Source organism: Salvelinus alpinus, chromosome 34 (genome assembly GCF_045679555.1).
Source record: "Salvelinus alpinus chromosome 34, SLU_Salpinus.1, whole genome shotgun sequence".
Classification (NCBI taxonomy): Eukaryota; Metazoa; Chordata; class Actinopteri; order Salmoniformes; family Salmonidae; genus Salvelinus; species Salvelinus alpinus.
The window spans coordinates 24,628,493-24,650,803 of NC_092119.1; the positions used below are offsets into that span (position 1 = coordinate 24,628,493).

At 41.4% G+C, this 22,311-nt stretch overlaps 1 protein-coding gene across 3 annotated transcripts in view; it reads right to left on the minus strand.

Annotated features, from left to right (window-relative positions):
• Positions 1-224: 224 nt before the first annotated feature.
• Positions 225-22,311, minus strand: part of LOC139563425 (syntaxin-binding protein 6-like) — a 133,367-nt gene continuing 111,280 nt past the window's right edge. For 2 of the 3 annotated variants that reach the window (XM_071382089.1, XM_071382088.1), the window contains 2 exons: positions 8,047-8,204; positions 225-2,289 (listed from right to left, as the gene is read on the minus strand). In XM_071382089.1, the coding sequence (XP_071238190.1) occupies positions 2,266-2,289; positions 8,047-8,204 (182 nt within the window). In that variant the 3' untranslated portion in view covers positions 225-2,265. Of the gene's footprint in view, positions 2,290-8,046; positions 8,205-21,366; positions 21,478-22,311 lie in introns of all 3 variants that reach the window. The other variant, XM_071382086.1, reaches the window with a different exon arrangement.

A 22,311-nucleotide genomic window follows, 5' to 3' on the forward strand; every position in this document is an offset into this window, starting at 1 on the left:
CACTTTACATGTTGCATTTATATTTTTGTTCAGTACAGACACTTGGACATAGAAGCCAGCACACATGCTGTGTCACTGTGGTAAGAATGTTAGCTCTACAACAGAGACCCCAGTAGTGGATAACTGGGTGATACACAAACTTCAATGACCTATTCAGTACACATGCCCCTCCCATCATTTTTTCAAGTTTTTACTACAAAAATTCACATCCAAAAAAGCAAACATCGGCAACAATTTAAAGACAGACTTGAGACTGTGTTTATTTAGATGGTATGTAATCTGATATAAACAACGAGACAGAGGTTTTGGAATAATTCAATGTTACCTTCAATCTCTAAAAAGCATTGGTCTGTGATGTTTCATTGAAAAGAATGGTATAAGTCTGTATTAGATGTGCCTAGTATTGAGACCATCTATAATAACTACCTTTTCATTCCATTAGCCTATTCTACATACAGAACTGTGGCCTTCTGTATTCCTCACACAATCCACTTCCAACAAGCACCATACATCTTAAGGAACAACCCCCTCTTTCAAACCTGGTACAAAACATACTTGATCTTCTCCTTTTGGTTATCGACCTTGGGTTACCATGAGTGTTATCATAACACATTCAGACTGCTCAAGTCAAACTACATGCTGTTGAAGTACTTATGAAACAGTATGTTTAAAAACACCGATATAGAAGCATTGCACTTGGATTGTTCTGGACCTTAGCTAGACATATGACATGTAAAAGGACACTGACTTATTCACTGACCAATGGAGGGGAGACAAACTGACTAAGTAGCTTGCAATTGTTACAAAAACATTTCATAACCATCAGACAAATGACTTTTTTTATTAAAACAATGAACATCCAAAATGTAAGGGGATGAGGCGGATTAGAATTTGAGGCAACTAGAATTTCAGTAAGAACTTAACCGTGCTCTCTGCAAGGTAAGGTTGTCAAGTGCATTGTGACGGTTGGACAAATCCAAAAAATAAGCGTAATAAACAAGACATATCCACACTGAGGGTGGTTTACTTGCTTCAAATTGCTTGTAAGGAAGCCACGGTTACACACAGTGAATGCAGACCAATATTGTACAATGCTGCTAGTGATGTGTCAATATGCTGTTTTACATATCAGAACAAAAAACTTTATATAAACACAAGTTAAACTATAAGTACAAGATGTGACCAAGGTTGGAGTTGAAAGGGTTACAATCAAAATTATATTTACAGGGATGATTCGACACCAAATACATTGTATATTGTGGTAGAATTATCTGATTACAGTCTTATAAGCTTGTTACACTAGCTAATTTACAACGATACTGTAGTCTCTTACCTTACAATAAACCGTCTGATCTCGTCCATACAACCAAGTGCTTCAATAACACTTAAGAAATAGCAACAGTGAAGCCTAAATACTTGTTTTGTCTGTGTGGGTTTTATTCAACCTTTTGTAATGAAAGTGTATTTTGTTAGACCATGCACCTGAACCCTTTGTCACTTTAATGAATAGTTCACAGACTGTTTTGCAGAACATTAAACTTGGAAAACATACCATATTGGTTGAAATGTAAGCTTGCAGCAGTAGTTTTTAGAAGCAACATGAATGTCCTCCACACATTTGGCTAATACTATGTCTGAAATGAATGTATGCACCAATGAGCTTTTCAAAACAATATGATGCCAAATAGTCAAACGACAAAAGAGAGTGAAGAGCTCATCTCCTTTAGACAAGTTGAGGTTCACATACTGGGGTGTACATTGCTGACTAAGTACAGTAAAAAAGCCATCATATGATATGCATGTGTCATGTCATACACTCTGCTGCAGTTAAATTCTCCTCTTCCAGCACCGTATGTAAAGTCACTTCTTTGAGGGAGTTGAAGACCTGTTCCTTTTAGGGGGCTTTGGACGGTAGTGGTGGTGGTGTGTGTGTGTGTGTGTGTGTGTGTGTGTGTGTGTGTGTGTGTGTGTGTGTGTGTGTTGGGGTGGGGAGGGGAGGGCAGTGACCATAGTCAGTAATTTCCATGGTTTGTCACAGTAAAGGTCAAGGAGTACTTTGGGAGCAATGGAGGGAGATAAAGAAGAGTTAGCCGTGAAACATTTGATCTCAACTGTCTCATCTGTGTTCCCTCCCACCTCCTCGTCATCAGATCTTCTTCGTTAGAAACAAATAGGTGTTACCTTCGTTACAAGAAATACAAATAATACAACCTGAAACCCGCCCTATGGCGTCTGGCACGCTTGCTGGACACCTCTCCCCAAAGTTTAACACTTATGCTTCATGGCCAGCTGTGGAGAGGAAAAAGAGAGGGGAAGGGACAAAACGAGAGCACATCAGCCATGTGGAGATATATAAACATCATGCAGTGACTAAGTGAAATGAGAAAGCAATTTAAGTGAACATTTCTTCAACACCCCCTTTGGGGTTGCCAAAAATTATTGAAACAAAACACAATAAGATAAAAAATATATTAATTTCTGGAAACTGCAAAAACAAAAATAAATTCCAAAGTTAGCTAGCACATTAAAATCCGACCACCAACAAATACAAGTAAAAGAACCTCATTGATACTACTTTGTTTCCCACCTGGTGGAGGCTAACATGCTTGGCATCGTGAGTAGTAGAACAAGGACAAGCAGGGTCTATTTTCTAGGCAGAAAGGAATGATAGCTATTAGGGTGGTGTTATTCCCCAGGGGTTGGTAAGCGGCCCACGCCCCAGTGTTTTCATCAGGCAGTGACTGGTCACTCAGACTTCATCTCATTAAAGAGAGTTCTAGCGGGCTTGGCTGGAGGCTCATTAAGGAAAAGGCCAGGGCCACCAATCTAAATCTCACACACTCACACACACACACACACACACACACACACACACACACACACACACACACACACACACACACACACACACACACACACACACACACACACACACACACACACACACACACACACACACACACACACACACACACACACACACACACACACACACACACACACACACACACACACACACACACACACACACACACACACACACACACACACACACACACATTTCAAAATAGAGGTGGGTGAAATCTCCAGAGCTAACAAGTGGGGGCAGCAGAGCCGCAGCACAGAACAGACGGCCATAGCTCTTTCTGTGGGGATGATGAGAGCTCAACAGTGGCGCTAATGGACTGATGTCACACAGAGCCTCAGCAGGTGGGAGACACTGCAGAGACAGACTGACTGAATCTGCAGTGTTGTTACCCACTACAGGTCACCTTAACACTTATGGAGTCCACTACAAGATACCATATGTTCTCAACTTGAACTAAAGTATACTGGATCACAGGTAGAAAGAGGGAGACGTGGTGTCTTGTTCAATGGCATTACAGGGGGGGAAAGTAGCGCAGTTGGCAGATACAGGATGTTCCCAACTTTTACTTAACATCAAAAACTAAAGAGGGGGAAAGATACATCTTTCAAAACATTAACTAAATATTGTTCAACGTTATGACCAGTCAGAGAAGATGTTGCAGAATATATTTACTGTAGCTAGCTAACATCACCTTCCTACCAGTGGTTATCCACGTACATTATAGGGTTGCACCTTTTAACAAACGGCCACAAACATGCTTTAGTGAGTGCAAGACTAAAACTGCAAGACAACTAATTAGTTAAATGGTTCACAAAATGAAGCATCTAATTGCTGCAGCTCAATGTGGAAGTGGATGGAGTGTCTTATCTGTATGGGGAGTTAGTGCCTTCAGAAAGAATTCATACCCCTTGACTTATTCCACATTTTGTTGCGTTAAACCCTGAATTCATAATTGATAAAAATAAATAAAAATCTCACCCATCTATCTACACACAATACTCCATAATGACAAAGTGAAAACATGTTTTAGAAATGTTTGCACATTTATTGAAAATTAAATACATAAATATCTAATTTACATAAGTATTCACCCCACTGAGTCAATACTTTGTAGAAGCACCATTGGCAGCAATTACAGCTGTGAGTCTTTGGGTAAGTCTTTGCACACCTGGATTGTACTATATTTGCTCATTATTCCATTCAAAATTCTTCAAGCTCTGTCAAGTTGATTGTTGATCATTGCTAGACTGCCATTTTCAAGTCTTGCCATAGATTTTCAAGCCGATTTAGGTCAAATCTGTAACTAGGCCACTCAGGAACATTGTCTTGGTAAGCAACTCCAGCGTAGATTTGGCCTTGTGTTTTAGGTTATTGTTCTGCTAAAAGGTAAATTCATCTCCAAGTGTCTAGTGATAAACAGATATGCAGAGTGGTACTCAGTGATGTGCTGGACTTGACCCAAACATAACATTTTGTATTCAGGACAAAAAGTGAATATCCTTGCCACATATTTGGCAGTATTACTTAAGTGCCTTGTTGCAAACAGGATGCATGTTTTGGAATATTTTTATTCTGTACAGGCTTCCTTCTTTTCACTCTGTCAATTAGGTTAGTATTGTGAAGTAACTACAATGTTGCTGATCCATCCTCAATATACTCATATCACAACCATTAAACTCTAACTGATTTAAATTCACCACTGGGCTCATGGTGAAATCCCTGAGCAGTTTCCTTTCTTTCCAGCAACCGAGTTAGGAAGGACGCCTGTATAATTGTAGTGACTGGGTGTATTGATACACCATCCAAAGTGAAATTATGAACTTCCCCATGCTCAAAAGGATATTCAGCATTTGCTTTTTCATTTTATTACCAATCGGTGCCCTTCTTTGCGAGGCATTGAAAACCCCCCATAGACTTCCTTGTTTAATCTTCGCCTGAAATTCAATACTGGATTAAGAGACTTCACAGTGAATTGTATGCATGGGGTAAAGAGATGCGGTAGTCATTCAGAAATCATGTTAACCACTATTATTGAACACGGAATGAGTCCATGCAACTTATGTGATTTGTTAAGCACATTTCTACTCCTGAACTTATTTAGGCTTGCCATTACAAAGGGGTTGAATACTTACAGTATTGACTCAAGAAATGTCAGCTTTAAATGTTTTATTAATTTCCTAAATGTTCAACAAATAAATTCCACTCTGACATTATCGGGTATTGTGTGTAGATCAGTGACACAAAATCTCAATCTAACAACAAAATGTGGAAAGATTAAAGGGGTGTGAATACTTTCTGAAGGCACTGTATACAGTATGGCCATTCTCTGAGTTAAAGAGTTTTCCTGTGGTCTTCTTTTAGTTTCACACCACAGGGTCTTCATTTTTTAACAGTCTCTTCAAAGGGTTTTCCATTAGACCGCCATTACTGTCATGTATTATTCATGTGTGTGTTCATAATGAATGTGATGGAGGATGTGAACAGTTTTAAACAAATTAATTGCAGTTCCGGTCCAGAGCGCATGCGCTCTATCTGGAACAGTGGGTCACCAAAGTTGGGTGATCCTGTTTTTACAGGAGGTGCAAGAAGCCGGGTCAAAGACAATTATAGTTACTTTAAAAGTTATTGGAATTGATCACAGTCGTGAGTTAGAAGCGGGGCACGATTCGTATTATTACAAATAATTTTTCTTTACAATTTATTTCCTGTTTTTGCAGCAAAACCATATTAATGATAATGGTATGGTTAAGCAGCGGTTGATTTGTTCTCCTTGTGTGAGGGATACAGTTGGATTGAGAGGATGAGAGAAGCCCATGGAGAATAGCTGGGATAGAGAGAATAGATGGAGGAATAAACTATGTGAAGAGGAGGGATTCCTAACAAGAACATCTAGCTAGTGAAACACCCTGCTGGGCGGCCAGAAGCAACAAACTAACCACTTAGACTGAATCACCTGAGGATGGAGAACAGCGTTTGATCTTTTTGCTGAGGTTAGAGCTCAAACTGAGTTTAAATAAAGGTAAAATTGAAATTAAAAATGACATAAAATCAGTTTGGGATGAATTGTTAGTCAAAGACAATGGGGTAATGTGGGTTACATAGTATCATTATGTGGTATAGCCTATACCCCTGGTAACATGTAATACTAGTAAGGTTATTTTGTTCAGTTCATGTGGTTATGAAAAACTCCTCTAGCCCTTGTAATGTGGTATGATACACTACATGGACACAAGTATGTGGACACCTGCTTGTCGAATATCACATAAAAAAATAATGGGGATTAATATGGAGTTGGTCCCCTCTTTGCTGCTATAACAGGCTCCACTCTTCTGGGAAGGCTTTCCAATAGACATTGGAACATTGTTGCCGGGACTTGCTTCCATTCAGCCACAAGAGCATGAGTGAAGTCAGGCATTGACGTTGGGCGATAAGGCCTGGCTCGCAGTCAGCGTTCCAATTCATCCCAAAGGTGTTCGATGGGATTGAGGTCAGGGCTCTAGCCCAAACCATGAAAAACAACCCCAGACCATTATTCCTCCTCCACCAAACTTTACAGTTGGCACTATGCATTCGGGCAGGTAGTGCTCTCCTTGCATCCGCCAAACCCAGATTAGTCTGTCAGGCAGTGAAGCGTAATTCATCACTCCAGACAAAGCGTTTTCACAGCTCCAGAGTCCAACGGCAGTGAGCTTTACGACACTCCAGCCAACGCTTGGCATTGTGCATGGTGATCTTAGGCTTGTGTGCAACTGCTCGGTCATGGAAACCCATTTCATGAAGCTCCCGATGAAAAGTTATTGTGCTGATGTTGCTTCCAGAGGCTGTTTGAAACTCTGTCTTGAGTGTTGCAACCGAGATCAGGCGATATTTATGCGCTTTAGCACTTGGCAGTCCCATTCTGTGAGCGTGTGTAGCCTACCACTTCGCTGCTGAGCCGCTGTCGCGCCTAGGCGTTTCCACTTCACAATACAGCACTTACAGTTGACCGGGCGGTGCACCTCTACCATTGACGAACTGACTTGTTGGAAAGGTGGCATCCTATGACATGCTACATTGAAAGTCACTGAGCTCTTCAGTAAGGCCATTCTACTGCCAATGTTTGTCTATGGAGATTGCATGGCTGTGTGCGCGACTTTTACACCTGTCAGCAACGGGTGTGGCTGAAATAGCCAAATCCACTCATTTGAAGGGGTGTCCACATACTTTTGTATATATAGTGTATGTGACACGTGATTATATATGTATATGTATAGCTGGAAACAGCTGATTTTTAATAGAATATCTACATAGGCGTACCGAGGCCCATTATCAGCAACCATCACTCCTGTGTTCCAATGGCACGGTTTGTTAGCTAATCCAAGTTTATTATTTTAAAAGGCTAATTGATCATTAGAAAACCCTTTTGCAATTATGTTAGCACAGCTGAAAACGGTTGTGCTCATTAAAGAAACAAAAAAAACTGGCCTTCATTAGACTAGATGAGGAACTGGAGCATCAGCATTTGTGGGTTCGATTACAGGCTCAAAATGGCCAGAAACAAATAACTTTCTTCCGAAACTCATCAGTCTATTATTGTTCTGAGAAATGAAGGCTATTCCATGCGAGAAATACAACGCTGTGTACTACTCTCTTCACAGAACAGAGCAAACTGGCTCTATGCAGAATAGAAAGAGGAGTGGGAGGCCCCGGTGCACAACTGAACAGGAGGACAAGTACATTAGTGTGTCTAGTTTGAGAAACAGACGTCTCACAAGTCCTCAACTGGCAGCTTCATTAAATAGTACCCGCAAAACACCAGTCTCAAAGTCAACAGTGAAGAGGCGATTCCGGGATGTTGGCCTTCTAGGCAGAGTTCCTCTCTCCAGTGTCTGTGTTCTTTTGCCCATCTTAATCTTTTATTTTTTTGGCAAGTCTGAGATATGGCTTTTTCTTTGCAACTCTGCCTAGAAGGCCAGCATCCCGGAGTCGCTTCTTCACTGTTGACTTTGAAACTGGTGTTTTGCGGGTACTATTTAATGAAGCTGCCAGTTGAGGACTTGTGAGGCGTCTGTTTGTGCTATCTTTTAAAAACAAGGACATTTCTAAGTGACCCCAAACTTTTGAACGGTAGTGTGTGTGTGTGTGTGTGTGTGTGTGTGTGTGTGTGTGTGTGTGTGTGTGTGTTGTGTATGTTTCACCTTGTGTGCAGTGACGGCGAACTGCTCAGCACTGTTCTTCATCTCCCCTGTTTTCTCCTCAGCCCTGCCTAAGCGCTCCCCTCGCTCGTTCAGCGCCTGGCTGGCCTTCTGTACAGCGCTGGTCACACTGTCTGCTGCCGAGTGGAGTATACTGTTACCTGGAGAGGAGGGCAATATAGAAAGAGAGAGAGAGAAAGAGAAAAATGAGAGAAGGCGGGGGGGGGGATGGGATAAATATAATAAATTATACATTGCCTTCCATCTAATCACTATAAACAAAATAACTCGAAACAGGCAAAAAATAAGGTTACTCCAAATCAGGAATGCCAAGGAAGCCAGCTAATTAGTTTTTCTACAGAGATTGGTTTCCTGTGAGAAACGAGCCAATGAAATTAAAAACCTCGTCACACTCCTCATTTGCAAAGCTTAGACCGATGAGGTCTATCACGCCATTTCTCTCAAATTGAACTGAAACAACCTCCTCACTACTTGAAAGTGTACCAAATAGCTCCAGGTGTTCCTCTTTTCTTTAGTAAAACTTTAGCGCTCATTCTCTTTTCTTCCTCTCAGACTGAAGTGAGATAATGGCGGAGAGGGGAGGGAGTGTGTCTGACAATCCCTGGCGGCACACCTGTGTGGATGAGAGGAAAGAACAGAACAGTCTTCCTCCAATAGTCCCGACCCTGCGGATGTTTCAAAGTGGCAAGCTATTAATCTACGCTCTGGACAGCGCGCCCTGCCGTCGACCCACAATGCTAACAATCGTTGCTTTTGGTCCGGGACCGCCATCTCCTCAAAGCGTTGACTTCAGAGCCATTACTCTGACAGTGCTTTATAATTATTGCTTTATGTGGTGATATATCCAAGGGAGGCGCAAATTTAAACAGTTTTGAGCATTGTTTTTGCTTTGAAGTGTATTCTATTGTTGACCTTGCTTGGGTTATTTTCTTGTCTGGGAAGGAGGACAATGGAATTGTTTTTTCATCAGTTGTTCCAAAGTTGTGAACGAGCCATTCTTCAGCAGAACTGGGGACTGGTACTGCAATGTTCTGTATGCACAATGGACAAAAAGAAACACCACAAAAAAAAGAAAAAAAAGAGGCCAGCTCTAACAATGTGCTCCTCTCAACTTGCTGGCTGTGGAAGGAATAGAAATACAACGGAACTCAATGTAACTGATGCTTTCACTGTTAGAAGAGGATGGCCCATTGGGGTTACAGTTCAGGACCAAACATCCCATGCAATGACACAAACATGCTGACCAGACCAGACACGTCGCGTGCGCGAGCGTCGCAAAATAAATGTAGAAATCCATGTTATTCAATTATTGCACCCACACTGCTCACGTCTGCGACGCCAAGGGCTAAAATAGAACTCATTCCTATTTCTGACGCAGATCGCGCTGCAAGTCCGGCCTCTCCCATCTCCTTATTGGTTTATAGAAGCAGGTACCCACGTGCCATTTCCTCATTGGTTATACCCACGTGGGTGATTGAAAGACGAACTGTTTTGCCGGTAGTCATGGTAATACAATGAAAGTTTAGATGCAATCACCATATAAGTTAAACAAAGAAAAAGCCTGGAAGGAGGAGAGATGACTAGAAACGATTCGGTTGGCCGTTTTATGTGTGTGGATTAATTGTCGGAGTAGAGGTCCTTGTGCATTTCAGGTAAAATAACAACTCAATGTTTATATCCCAGGACAAATTAGCTAGCAACAGCAAGCTAGCTAAATAGGACAAATTAACGTTAGCTAGAAAGTGCAAGCTAACTAGCTAAATTGCCATACATGTTCAATGCTTTTCGACCTGTCCCCAAATTAATGTCATTGGTTCAGAGTTTGTTTTGATATTTTAACCTGCGTGTCGTGATCGCGTTTGGTGTTGGGGGGCAAAATACATTTATGCACGATAGCGCACGCGCGCAGCCGGTTTGGGTTCCGTGTTACAAATGTAGATCCTTCGAACAACAAATGTAGATCCTTTGAACACTCCCAAACAGGGACAGATCCCAATCAAAGGTTTATTCACATGCTCCACTAAGGCAGTTATTTATCTTATAACTTCTCCTTACGTAGGTAAAACGAAGCGTGAATTAAAAGTAAGAATCTCGGACAGTCATTTTAACATGTCTTCCCAAACGGAATCCACACTGTAGAGTGTATACAGGTAGGCTGACTGACTGATAGATAACTGGCAGAGTTGTGGTGCAGCGGGGTAGATGACAGCCCAAAGCAGATGGGATGCCAGCTGGTCTTACTCTCCTCTCTCCTCTGCTTTCCTTCAAAGGAAGTTAACTTGATAAAGTCAAAGCCGTCCGCTCACACAGACCTACTGGGAGGAAGAAAAGCTTTCCCCGGTTTCTCTCCCAGACAGGCTAAATCACCAAAAGATAGATAGCGGATTTGACTTCCCTCAAGGCTCTGGATTTCATTACAGTCCAGGGAAGGAGAAGTGTTTATTTAGCATCTTCCTCACAGTAGTGAAAACTAAGTACTTGTATTGGGACACAGGTGTCAAGTCTTCCTCTATGTCTCCCTCCAATCCCTTAAAAAAACTAATTTTCCCCTGAAAACAGAGAAGGAGGGATGAGAGCTCTTTACCTCCATCCAGATCCCGTTTATCCCCCCCTTCTACTGAGAGAGAGCCCAGAGACATCCCACATACACTCTTCCGTCTCTTTCTTGCTTCTCACTTGTTTCCCTGGGCAGGGTGGTTCCGGCCTGGATGCTGGTTGAGTCCCCCCTCCTATGCTGGTTGAGTCCCCCCTCCTATGGTGAATGTCATTAAAGAGAATAGCAGGGAGGCAGGTTGTGTGGTGACTGTATGGCCCTGGGTCTTTACTCTGTAGAGTTGATTTAGGTGCCGTCATGCTGTAAGGGGGATTTGTAGATGTGAGGAATGGCATGGTGATTCAACACTGTCCTCGGATTCTGTTGAGATTTCTCTCCACAAGAACATGGGGGAAGTGATGCCTTGCCTTTAACAAGCACCTCTGTTTTGTTTTTTTGGGAAACCAAGGCAATCTCCGTTCATTGCAAAATGCCACTTCAGTGTTAAAGTCGGGTGAGAGAGCTGGCAAAACAAATTTGGGCGAAGTGTTGCTTTGACATTTGTTATAGAGGTCGACCGATTTCAAATTTTCATAACAATCGGAAATGGGTATATTTTTGGACAACGATTTGGCCGAATTAAAAATAAAATAAAAATGTTAAAGATTTTTTTTTACACCTTTATTTAACTAGGCAAGTCAGTTAAGAACACATTCTTATTTTCAATGACGGCCTAGGAACGGTGGGTTAACTGCCTTGTTCAGGGGCAGAACGACAGATTTTTACCTTGTCAGCTCGGGGATTCCATCTTGCAACCTTACGGTTAACTAGTCCAACGCTTTAACCACCTGATTACATTGCACTCCATGAGGAGCCTGCCTGTTACGCGAATGCAGTAAGAAGCCAAGGTAAGTTGCTAGGTAGCATTAAACTTATCTTATAAAAAACAATCAATCAATCATAATGACTAGTTAACTACACATGGCTGATGATATTACTAGTTTATCTAGCGTGTCCTGCGTTGCATATAATCGATGCGGTGGCATTCGCGAAAAAGGACTGTCGTTGCTCCAACGTGTACCTAACCATAAACATCAATGCCTTTCTTAAAATCAATACACAAGTATATATTTTTTAAACATGCATATTTAGTTAATATTGCCTGCCAACATGAATTTCTTTTAACTAGGAAAAATGGTGTCACTTCTCTTGCAACAGAGTCAGGGTATATGCAGCAGTTTGGGCCGCCTAGCTCATTGCAAACTGTGTGAAGACTATTTCTTCCTAACAAAGACAGCCAACTTCGCCAAACGGGGGATGATTTAACAAAAGCGCATTTGCGAAAAAAGCACAATCGTTGCACGACTGTACCTAACCATAAACATCAATGCCTTTCTTAAAATCAACACACAGAAGTATATATTTTAAACCTGCATATTTAGCTAAAAGAAATCCAGGTTAGCAGGCAATATTAACCAGGTGAAATTGTGTCACTTCTCTTGCGTTCATTGTACGCAGAGTCAGGGTATATGCAACAGTTTGGGCCGTCTGGCTCGTTGCGAACTAATTTGCAAGAATTTTACGTAATTATGATATAACATTGAAGGTTTAGAATATTTAGACTTATGGATGCCACCCATTAGATAAAATACGGAACGGTTCCGTATTTCACTGAAAGAAAAAATGTTTTGTTTTCGAAATTATAGTTTCCGGATTCGACCATATTAATGACCAAAGGCTCGTATTTCTGTGTGTTATTATGTTATAATTAAGTCTATGATTTGATATTTGATTGAGCAGTCTGACTGAGCGATGGTAGGCAGCAGGAGGCTCATAAGCATTCATTCAAACAGCACTTTCGTGCGTTTTTCCAGCAGCTCTTCGCAATGCTTCAAGCATTGAGCTGTTTATGACTTCAAGCCTATCAACTCCCGAGATTAGGCTGGTGTAACCGATGTGAAATGGCTAGCTAGTTAGCGGGGTGCGCGCAAATAGCGTTTCAAACGTCACTCACTTTGAGACTTGGAGTAGTTGTTCCCCTTACTCTGCAAGGGCCGCGGCTTTTGTGGAGCGATGGGTAACGATGCTTCGAGGGTGGCTGTTGTCGATGTGTTCCTGGTTCGAGCCCAGATAGGGGCGAGGAGAGGGACGGAAGCTATACTCTTACACTGGCAATACTAAAGTGCCTATAAAAACATCCAATAGTCAAAGGTATATGAAATACAAATGGTATAGAGAGAAATAGTCCTATAATTCCTATAATAACTACAACCTAAAACTTCTTACCTGGGAATATTGAAGACTCATGTTAAAAGGAACCACCAGCTTTCATATGTTCTCATGTTCTGAGCAAGGAACTTAAACGTAGCTTTTTTACATGGCACATATTGCACTTTTACTTTCTTCTCCAACACTTTGTTTTTGCATTATTTAAACCAAATTGAACATGTTTCATTATTTATTTGAGGCTAAATTGATTTTATTGATGTATTATATTAAGTTAAAATAAGTGTTCATTCAGTATTACTACAAATAAAAAATTAAATCGGCCGATTAATCGGTATCGGCTTTTTTGGTCCTCCAATAAATCGGTATCGGCGTTGAAAAATCATAAACGGTCGACCTCTAATTTGTTATGATAATGTACTTCTGTTTGGCTAGTGAGTTTTTCTGAAATGGGGCTTTCGTAAAGAATTAACTGACTATCCCTGTGAAGGAACCTGACCTTCCTGAGTCAGTGTTCTATGTCCCAGGGAACTCCTACTTCAACAATGCAGGGAGAATGTGTTTCTACACTCCCATGATATCAACATAATCAGGGCCCGCCTGTAAAACAAAAGGGGACAGAACAAAAGACAAAACCCTTTTTTTGCAACAAAAGTGAAAGAAAGGTCAAATGCCCCATCAAGTGATCACAGGTCAGGCCAACACAATGTAATGTTGTGATTGTGAACGATTTTAATCGTCCTAATGATGAGGACTGTCAACCGCCATTTGCTGTCAAAGCCTGCTTGATTGGTTATGTAACTCACCCAGTTCAGACACTCACACCAATGCACGCACACGCGCAGGCATATATTCTTACAGGGACACACATGCTTGCAAGCTTAAACACACTCTTGCATAAGCCTACATATTTACTATATCTTAAAAATGCAAGCTCAAGCAAAGTCAATTACCATCCAGTATGAATTGTGTGCCAGTACGCTGCCCTGAAGTCTCAGTGGGTGTTTTAAGAGAAATGGGGCTAAGAGACACTCTCCTGTAGAGTAGCAGCACCATCTACTTATCTGTACATTATACATTTTATCAAACACTTTCCATAATAGTTATGACTAAAGGCCTTTGTTGTTGTTCACCTTAAACTAGTGCTACTTGAAAATGTGTAGCATTGTGTACAGTAGGGTTGTCTTGGCTGTGTGCTTAGGGTTGTTGTCCTGTTGGAAGGTGAACCTTCACCCCAGTCTGAGGTGCTGAGTACTCTCGATCAGGTTTTCATCAAGGATCTCTGTACTTTATTCCGTTCATCTTTCCCTCAATCCTGACTAGTCTCCCAGTCCCTGCCGCTGAAAAACATCCCCACAGCATGATGCTGCCACCACCATGCTTCACCGTAGGGATGGTATTTTGCCAGGTGATGAGTGCTGCCTGGTTTCCTCCAGTTGTGACAATTGGCATTCAGGCCAAAGAGTTCAGACTTGGTTTCATCAGATCAGAGAATATTCTTCCTCATGGTCTGAGAGTCTTTAGATGCCTTTTCGCAAACTCCAAGCAGCCTGTCATGTGCCTTTCACTGAGGAGTGGCTTCTGTCTGGCCACTCTACCATAAAGGCCTGATTGGTAGAGTGCTGCAGAGATGGTTGTCCTTCTGGAAGGTTCTCCCACCTCCACAGAGGAACTCTAGAGCTCTGTCAGAGTGACGATCGGGTTCTTAGTCACCTCCCTGACCAAGGCCCTTCTCCACCGATTGCTCAGTTTGGCTGGGCGGCCAGCTCTAGGAAAAGTCTTGGTGGTTCCAAACTCCTTCCATTTAAGAATGAGAGAGGCCAATTTGTTCTTGGGGACCTTCAATGCTGCAGAAATGTTTTGGTACCCTTCCCCAGATCTGTGCCTCTACAAAATCCTGTCTCGGAGCTCTACAGACAAATTCCTTCGAACTCCTGGTTTGATTTTTGCTCAACTGTGGGACCTTCTATAGGCAGGTGTGTGCCTTTCCAAATCATGTCCAATCAATTGAATTTACCACAGGTGGACTCCAATCAAGTTGTAGAAAACATCAAGGATGATCAATGGCAACAGGATGCACCTGAGCTCATTTCAAGTCTCATAGCAAAGTGTCAGAAAACTTGTGTAAATAAGTAATCTGTTTTTTATTTGTAATACATTTGCAAACATTTTCTAAAAACCTGTTTTCACTTTGTCATTATGGGGTATTGTGTGTAGATTGATCAGGAAAAAAATGAATTTAATCCATTTTAGATTAAGTCTGTAACATAACAAAATTTTGAAAAAGTGAAGGGGTCTGAATACTTTCCGAATGCACTGTACAGTATATCTAGCACAGTTATATACCCTTGAAAGTACCTCGGCTATGGCATGTTTGTTTGTCTGTAAGGTTACACTATGGCTTTTAAAACGCCAACACGAAACCTTCTATGGTGATAGATTCAAAGTGCCACTGAATAGGCATTTTTCTTTTCTGTAAAGGAATGCCGCTTCTGAAGTGGAAATAATGCCCATCACTAGGCGCACAGAACTGTCAATCCAATAATCTCGAGCAGCCTGCGCATAGACCACACACTTCTAAAAAAGTACTTTAGAGTTTGTTAAATACCGTGATTTCCCAATACATTTAGTAGAAGGAAAAAAAGAGGAGAGATAAGAAAGATCAACAGAGACTGGCGTAACCAACACAGGATGAACTGAAGTGTCACCACCCAACAGGATGGTATCACGCTGGCACACACCGCTACCGCTGTGCCCACCAAAACCCCCAGCTGGCAGCAGGGAAACCAACCGCCCTACTATGCCCTCCTATACAGATTAGGAGACAAATCAAATTGGATGTTCCCAACTCCTCCTTCAGGTATCTGCAATTTAATTCAAATGCAAATCCTGACATTAACTTCTAACCTGAGCTGCCCGCTGCTCTTAATACTGTGTTAATCCTCGTTCGACCCTGAAGTTAAAGTAATTAGGAAAAACAAGATTCTTCTGACATTTTCAGCATGGAGGGAATTCAACCTTGCTACAGTAGCTAGTAGGGTGGTTGCCCTTTCGTTTCTTCACTGCTCTGCTGATAGGTGTGCAGCAGTCAGGGACTGGGGATGCTAATGGAAACAAACATGGAACATTCTGCCTCAATGTACCATAGAAACACTGTCTGACTAATTGAGCAAATTGCCCACATGAAAGTTTAAATGTCAGTGTAAAACAATCTGGCCTTAATGGCCATGTATTCTAATAATCTCCACCCGACACAGCCAGAAGAGGATTGGCCACCCCTCAGAGCCAAGTTTCTTTTTAAGTTTCTTCCTAGCTTCATGCCTTTTTTGGGAGTTTTTCATAGCCACTGTGCTTTCACATCTGCATTGCTTGCTCTTTGGGGTTTTAAGCTGGGCATCTGTATAAGCACTTTTAACAACTGCTGATGTAAAAAGGGATTTATAAAAGACATTTCACTGATTGATTGATTGAGGGTTGCATATTATACTGAAAAAACATAACCCTGTTCATAATTGCCTTGCTAATATTAGTTCAAGAGGAATTTGAGCATTAATTGGTATTGAGGTGAATATAGAAATTCATGGTAATTTTGTGACTGTATTTTAGGGCTGTAACGGTAACTGGATAACCATGACATTGGCGGTCTTGGATGAAGACCGTCATGAAAATGAAATAACCATCAAAACTGTATAAAAAAACATTTGTTTTGAATAAAATAAATGATTAACTTTATTTGAATGTAGATATACTTTACCCATAGTGGGAGTGTTAACTATTGATGATATGTTATTGTTTTGCTAACTGTATACATCTCCTCGTCTTTCCAACTATCTTTTGATGCACCATAATCAGCAAATCCCCTATACGCGGGGGTGGGGTGCGGATAGGAAGTTGGGACCGGGGGTACCTATAGTACCCGTCGATCCTATAGCCTACAGGGTAGATGGGGGGGGGGGGGGGTAGCCTCTGACCCTCACATCTGGCCTCATCATTATTACAGTAGATCGGAGGAGTGAGGTGAAAAACATTTGTGCACATTTCTGTTTCAAACCTAGCAACGATGGAGAACCAGATGACTTGGACCAGCCTGTTTGCAGAATATGTGCAAAAACCATTCCTACTAATAATTTCAGCACCAAAAATCTTTGGAACCACCTGAGGATTAACCACCCTACGGCCTATGCCAAACTTGGGTTAGCCACCACAGCTGCTGCTACTGCCACGCCATCCACATCTGGTCAGCGGCAACTCAGTGTGGCACAAGTCTTGCTCGAGGCACACTATACAAAATCGGGACACTGATAAATTGCGAGCACTTAAAGGAAGAATAATTTGTACATTTGACAGAGTTACTGGGGAGAAGGTACAGTTGAAGTCGGAGGTTTACATACACTTAGGTTGGAGTCATTAAAACCCGTTTTTCAACGACTCCACAAATTTCTTGTTAACAAACTATAGTTTTGGCAAGTCGGTTAGGACATCTACTTTGTGCATGACACAAGTAATTTTTCCAACAATTGTTAACAGACAGATTATTTCACTTACAATTCACTGTATCACAATTCCAGTGGGTCAAAAGTTTACATACACTAAGTTGACTGAGCCTTTAAACAGCTTAGAAAATTCCAGAAAATGATGTCACGGCTTTAAAAGCTTCTAATATGCTAATTGACATAATTTGAGTCAATTGGAGGTGTACCTGTGGATGTATTTCAAGGCCTACTTTCAAACTCAGCCTCTTTGCCTGACATCATAGGAAAATCAGAAGAAATCAGCCAAGACCTCAGAAAAAAACATTGTAGACCTCCACAAGTCTGGTTCATCCTTGTGAGCAATTTCCAAATGCCTGAAGGTACCACGTTCATCTGTACAAACAATGTATGCAAGTATAAACACCATGGGACCACGCAGCTGTCATACCGCTCAGGAAGGAGACGCGTTCTGTCTCCTAGAGATTAACGTACATTGGTGAGAAAAGTGCAAATCAATCCCAGAACAACAGCAAAGGACCATGTGAAGATGCTGTAGGAAACAGGTACAAAAGTATCTATATCCACAGTAAAACGAGTCCTATATCGACATAACCTGAAAGACCGCTCAGCAAGGAAGAAGCCATTGCTCCAAAACCCCCATAAAAAAGGCAGACTACGGTTTGCAACTGCACATGGGGACAAAGATCGTACTTTTTGGAGAAATGTCCTCTGGTCTGATGAAACAAAAATATAACTGTTTGGCCATCATGACCATCGTTATGTTTGGAGGAAAAGGAGGGACGCTTGCAAGCCGAAGAACACCATCCCAACCATGAAGCACGGGGGTCGCAGCATCATGGTGTGGGGGTGCTTTGCTGCAGGAGGGACTGGGGCCCTTCACAAAATAGATGGCATCATGAGGGAGGAAAATTATGTGGGTATATATATATAAGTAGGTGTCCGAACCGACTTGCCAAAACTATAGTTTGTTAACAAGGAATTTGTGGAGTGGTTGAAAAACGAGCTTTAATGACTCCAACCTAAGTGTATGTAAACTTCTGACTTCAAGTGTATATGGATGAGGAATTGGTATATAAACTATGTTTAATTCCACAGGATTGCTTAACACGGTGGGGAACGAAACAGAAAATGGTACAGAGTATTTTGGAGCGAGCAACAGCCATCGAATGAGTCCTGGTCATAAACATAATCACCTCATGGCAGGACAAGACGTCTTGTCATCCGTCCAAGCAGCATTGAAACCTGTGGCTGACTTCACTGATGTTCTCTCTGGTGAGAGTTACGTCACCGTCTCGTCAGTGAAGCCTGTGCTCCAGTTACTGACGGGAGATCTGCTGAAGCCCGACCTCACCAAAGATGATGTCCAGTGTCCTCGAGGACATGTACAGCCTACTGACAATAAAATAACTTCTGTCCATCTCTTCCCTCTTCGACCTAAGATACAGAGGTGAAGGGGATGATTTGAATGACATAAGGACTCCTGAAAGAGATGGTGGCGGGGGGCAGAGGCAGGGGTGGTGGTGCTACTGGGACTGGGGGAGATGACTCGAACGATGCCAAGAAAAGGAATTTAGAGGGACATTTGTGCACATTTGCACATTTGTGGCCTGCTGGAGGTCATTTTGCAGGGCTCTGGCAGTGCTCCTCCTTGCACAAAGGCGGAGGTAGCGGTCCTGCTGCTGGGTTGTTGCCCTCCTACGGCCTCCTCCACGTCTCCTGATGTACTGGCCTGTCTCCTGGTAGCGCCTCCATGCTCTGGACACTACGCTGACAGACACAGCAAACCTTCTTGCCACAGCTTGCATTGATGTGCCATCCTGGATGAGCTGCACTACCTGAGCCACTTGTGTGGGTTGTAGACTCCGTCTCATGCTACCACTAGAGTGAAAGCACCGCCAGCATTCAAAAGTGACCAAAACATCAGCCAGGAAGCATAGGAACTGAGAAGTGGTCTGTGGTCACCACCTGCAGAACCACTCCTTTATTGGGGGTGTCTTGCTAATTGCCTATAATTTCCACCTTTTGTCTATTCCATTTGCACAACAGCATGTGAAATTTATTGTCAATCAGTGTTGCTTCCTAAGTGGACAGTTTGATTTCACAGAAGTGTGATTGACTTGGAGTTACATTGTGTTGTTTAAGTGTTCCCTTTATTTTTTTGAGCAGTGTATATTCTATACAGGCTTCCTTCTTTTCACTCTGTCATTTAGGTTAGTATTGTGGAGTAATACAATGTTGCTGATCCATCCTAATCGTTCTCCTATCACAGCCATTAAACTAACTGTTTTAAAGTCACCATTGGCCTCATGGTGAAATCCTTAAGCGTTTTCCTTCCTCTCTGGAAACGTAGTTAGAAGGGACGCCTGTATCTTTGTAGTAACTGGGTGTATTGATACACCATCCAAAGTGTAATTAATAACTTCACCATTCTCAAAGGGATATTCAATGTCCGTTTTTTTATTATTCTAATAGGTTCCTATTCCAATAGGTGCTCCTCTTTGCGAGGCATTGGAAAAGCTCATTGGTCTTTGTGGTTGAATCTGTGTTTAAAAAGCACTGCTCGAGAAATGCACTGCTCGACTGAGGGACCTTACTGATAAATGCATGTGTGGGGTACATCAATGAGGCAGTCATAAAAAATAAATAATGTTAGACACATTATTGCACACAGAGTGAGTCCATGCAACTTATGTGACTTGTTAATCAAATGTTTACTCCTGAATGTATTTCGTCTTGCCATAACAAAGGGGTTGAATACTTATTGACTCAAGACATTTCAGCTTTCATTTAATTAAAAAACAAAATACAGTTTGACATTATGGGGTATTGTGTGTAGGCCAGTGACACAACATTTTAATTTAATCAATTTCAAATTCAGGCTGTAACAACAAAATTTGGAAAAAGTCAAGGTGTGTGAATACTTTTTGGAGGCACTAAGCACCTTGCTGTGTCTGTTTTCAATTAAAATTAAGAAACAAAAATAGCTTCTTAGCAAAGAGCAATTTCGAGTGGCAAAAATATTGTTAGAACTGTCTGAAAATGAAAAAATATCTGTTATTGGCAAAGGTTTGGAACTCATTTACCACCTAGTGATGTTACCAGGCAGGCAAAAACTCCATCCCACCAAAACAGACAGAAATTTAAGGCAGTCTTTTCAAACAGCTCTTACACTAAAAGGCCCTCGTCATAATTTTCACAAGTTCACAGTAATATTCCAACCTCATAGTGTGGAAATGTATATATAAAACATAGAAACATCTAGTTTTTGACTGCACTGGGCTTGTCGGATAGGCACACAATTTGGGCAGTGAGCACAGCAAATAGATGATTGTTGAGTTGTGAAAGAGGCATTTTGCAATATTTCAAAATACAATCACAGGAAAACCTAGTTTAGAAAGCAAATAGCTATTGCTGTAAAGAGAAGACAATGAAAAGACTGTCTTTTAGTTGTCAAAATAAAATAAAAACTGTAGCCTATCTTATTGGCACCAGTGGAGCATTGGCCATATCCCCACTGAGTGTGCATATTCAATGTCTTTATTATTGGGTCAATGCCACTTGAAAGTCATGTTAAAAAAGATTCTGCTAATCTCTCCATTCATATAAAGTGTAGTAAAATTGAATGCAATGTGTTGATAAAAGACCACATTTTTCCCTTGCAAAAAAAGGAGAAGAAATGTATATGATATAGCCTAGCCTACTCCATTACTTGCTGCATTGAAGTCCTTTTTGCTAACAGTGATTCAAATATAGTATTAGCCTAAATTATCCAATTTCTCATCACATTCGGGATAGTAGTATCTTACATAAGTCTCCAAATGTGATGATGCATGCAATGCTTTATTATAAAGGTTAATTTTTATGGTGAAAATTTCCTTCCCCAAACTGACCGCGTACATATGACACGCCAATCACCGACACCAGAAATTCCATGACCATCCCAACCCGAATGTTACTGTCCTTGTCAGATGTCAGATTGAGGGACTTAACTGCCTTGTTAGTAAAAGTATATATAATTTTAGTTGAATATATCATTTTTTCTGTGCTTACCTCGTAAAAGTAGATGCCGACCTTGCCGTCGACTGTTTATAACAACTTCTTTCCTCATTCTGTTCAAAAAGACCTTGCAACAGAAAACGACTGAATCTACAGTTTCATCGTCTGTGACAAGAAAATGGAAAAGGAATTTTGTACTGTTTGTACTGTTATTTTATGTTGGACCCAAGAGATTACAACATTTTGGATATTACTTGTTAATCCACAGTACAGTTTGCTCTAATATGATCATTTTGGTTCACTTTGGTTAACTAATGTAATGTACTTGTTATGTTTTTGAAAGGGTTTCATTCTAACAAAAGGTATTATGAAACATATACATATTTAAATTTAGGGTAACTGGAATTGATTAGGGAAGTTAGGGGACAGTTTAAATAGAAATGAAGCTTTGTTTGTTATTAAATTGATGAAAAGGTAGCCAGTATTCTAACAAGTTTCACTTGAGGTTAATTTGACTGCATGATGTATTAGTTCTGTATCCCATAAGAGATCTCACAACAGTTTACAATGGAGCAAAGATGTCTGCTTGAAGTGCCATCCTGACAGTACGCATTTGCATGACAGTTTCCAAAATGGTTCAATGGCAAGAAAATACGACTAGATTACCATTTAGCATCCTAGAATTCAAAAAGTGATAAAAGAAGCAGGCACCATTTTAAACTCCCTCTCACCATTCCAAGACAAGATCTGCCACTGAAGCAGAGGCCTGGGAGAATCATGGGGATGAGGGCGCGCTGCAGCTTGGCAGTCTAGCCTGATAACGAGGCGATTACCAAATTAGTCCAGCAATGCTGCTTTATTTCAGGCCCTATTACACGGCCCATCAAGTATCCCGAAATAAGTGCCTGGCTCCACATCTCCTCTACACAGATCTAAAAAGGGACTATGCCTCTGCCTCGTAAGTTGAGGGAAACACCTACACAACACTGAGTACAGAGA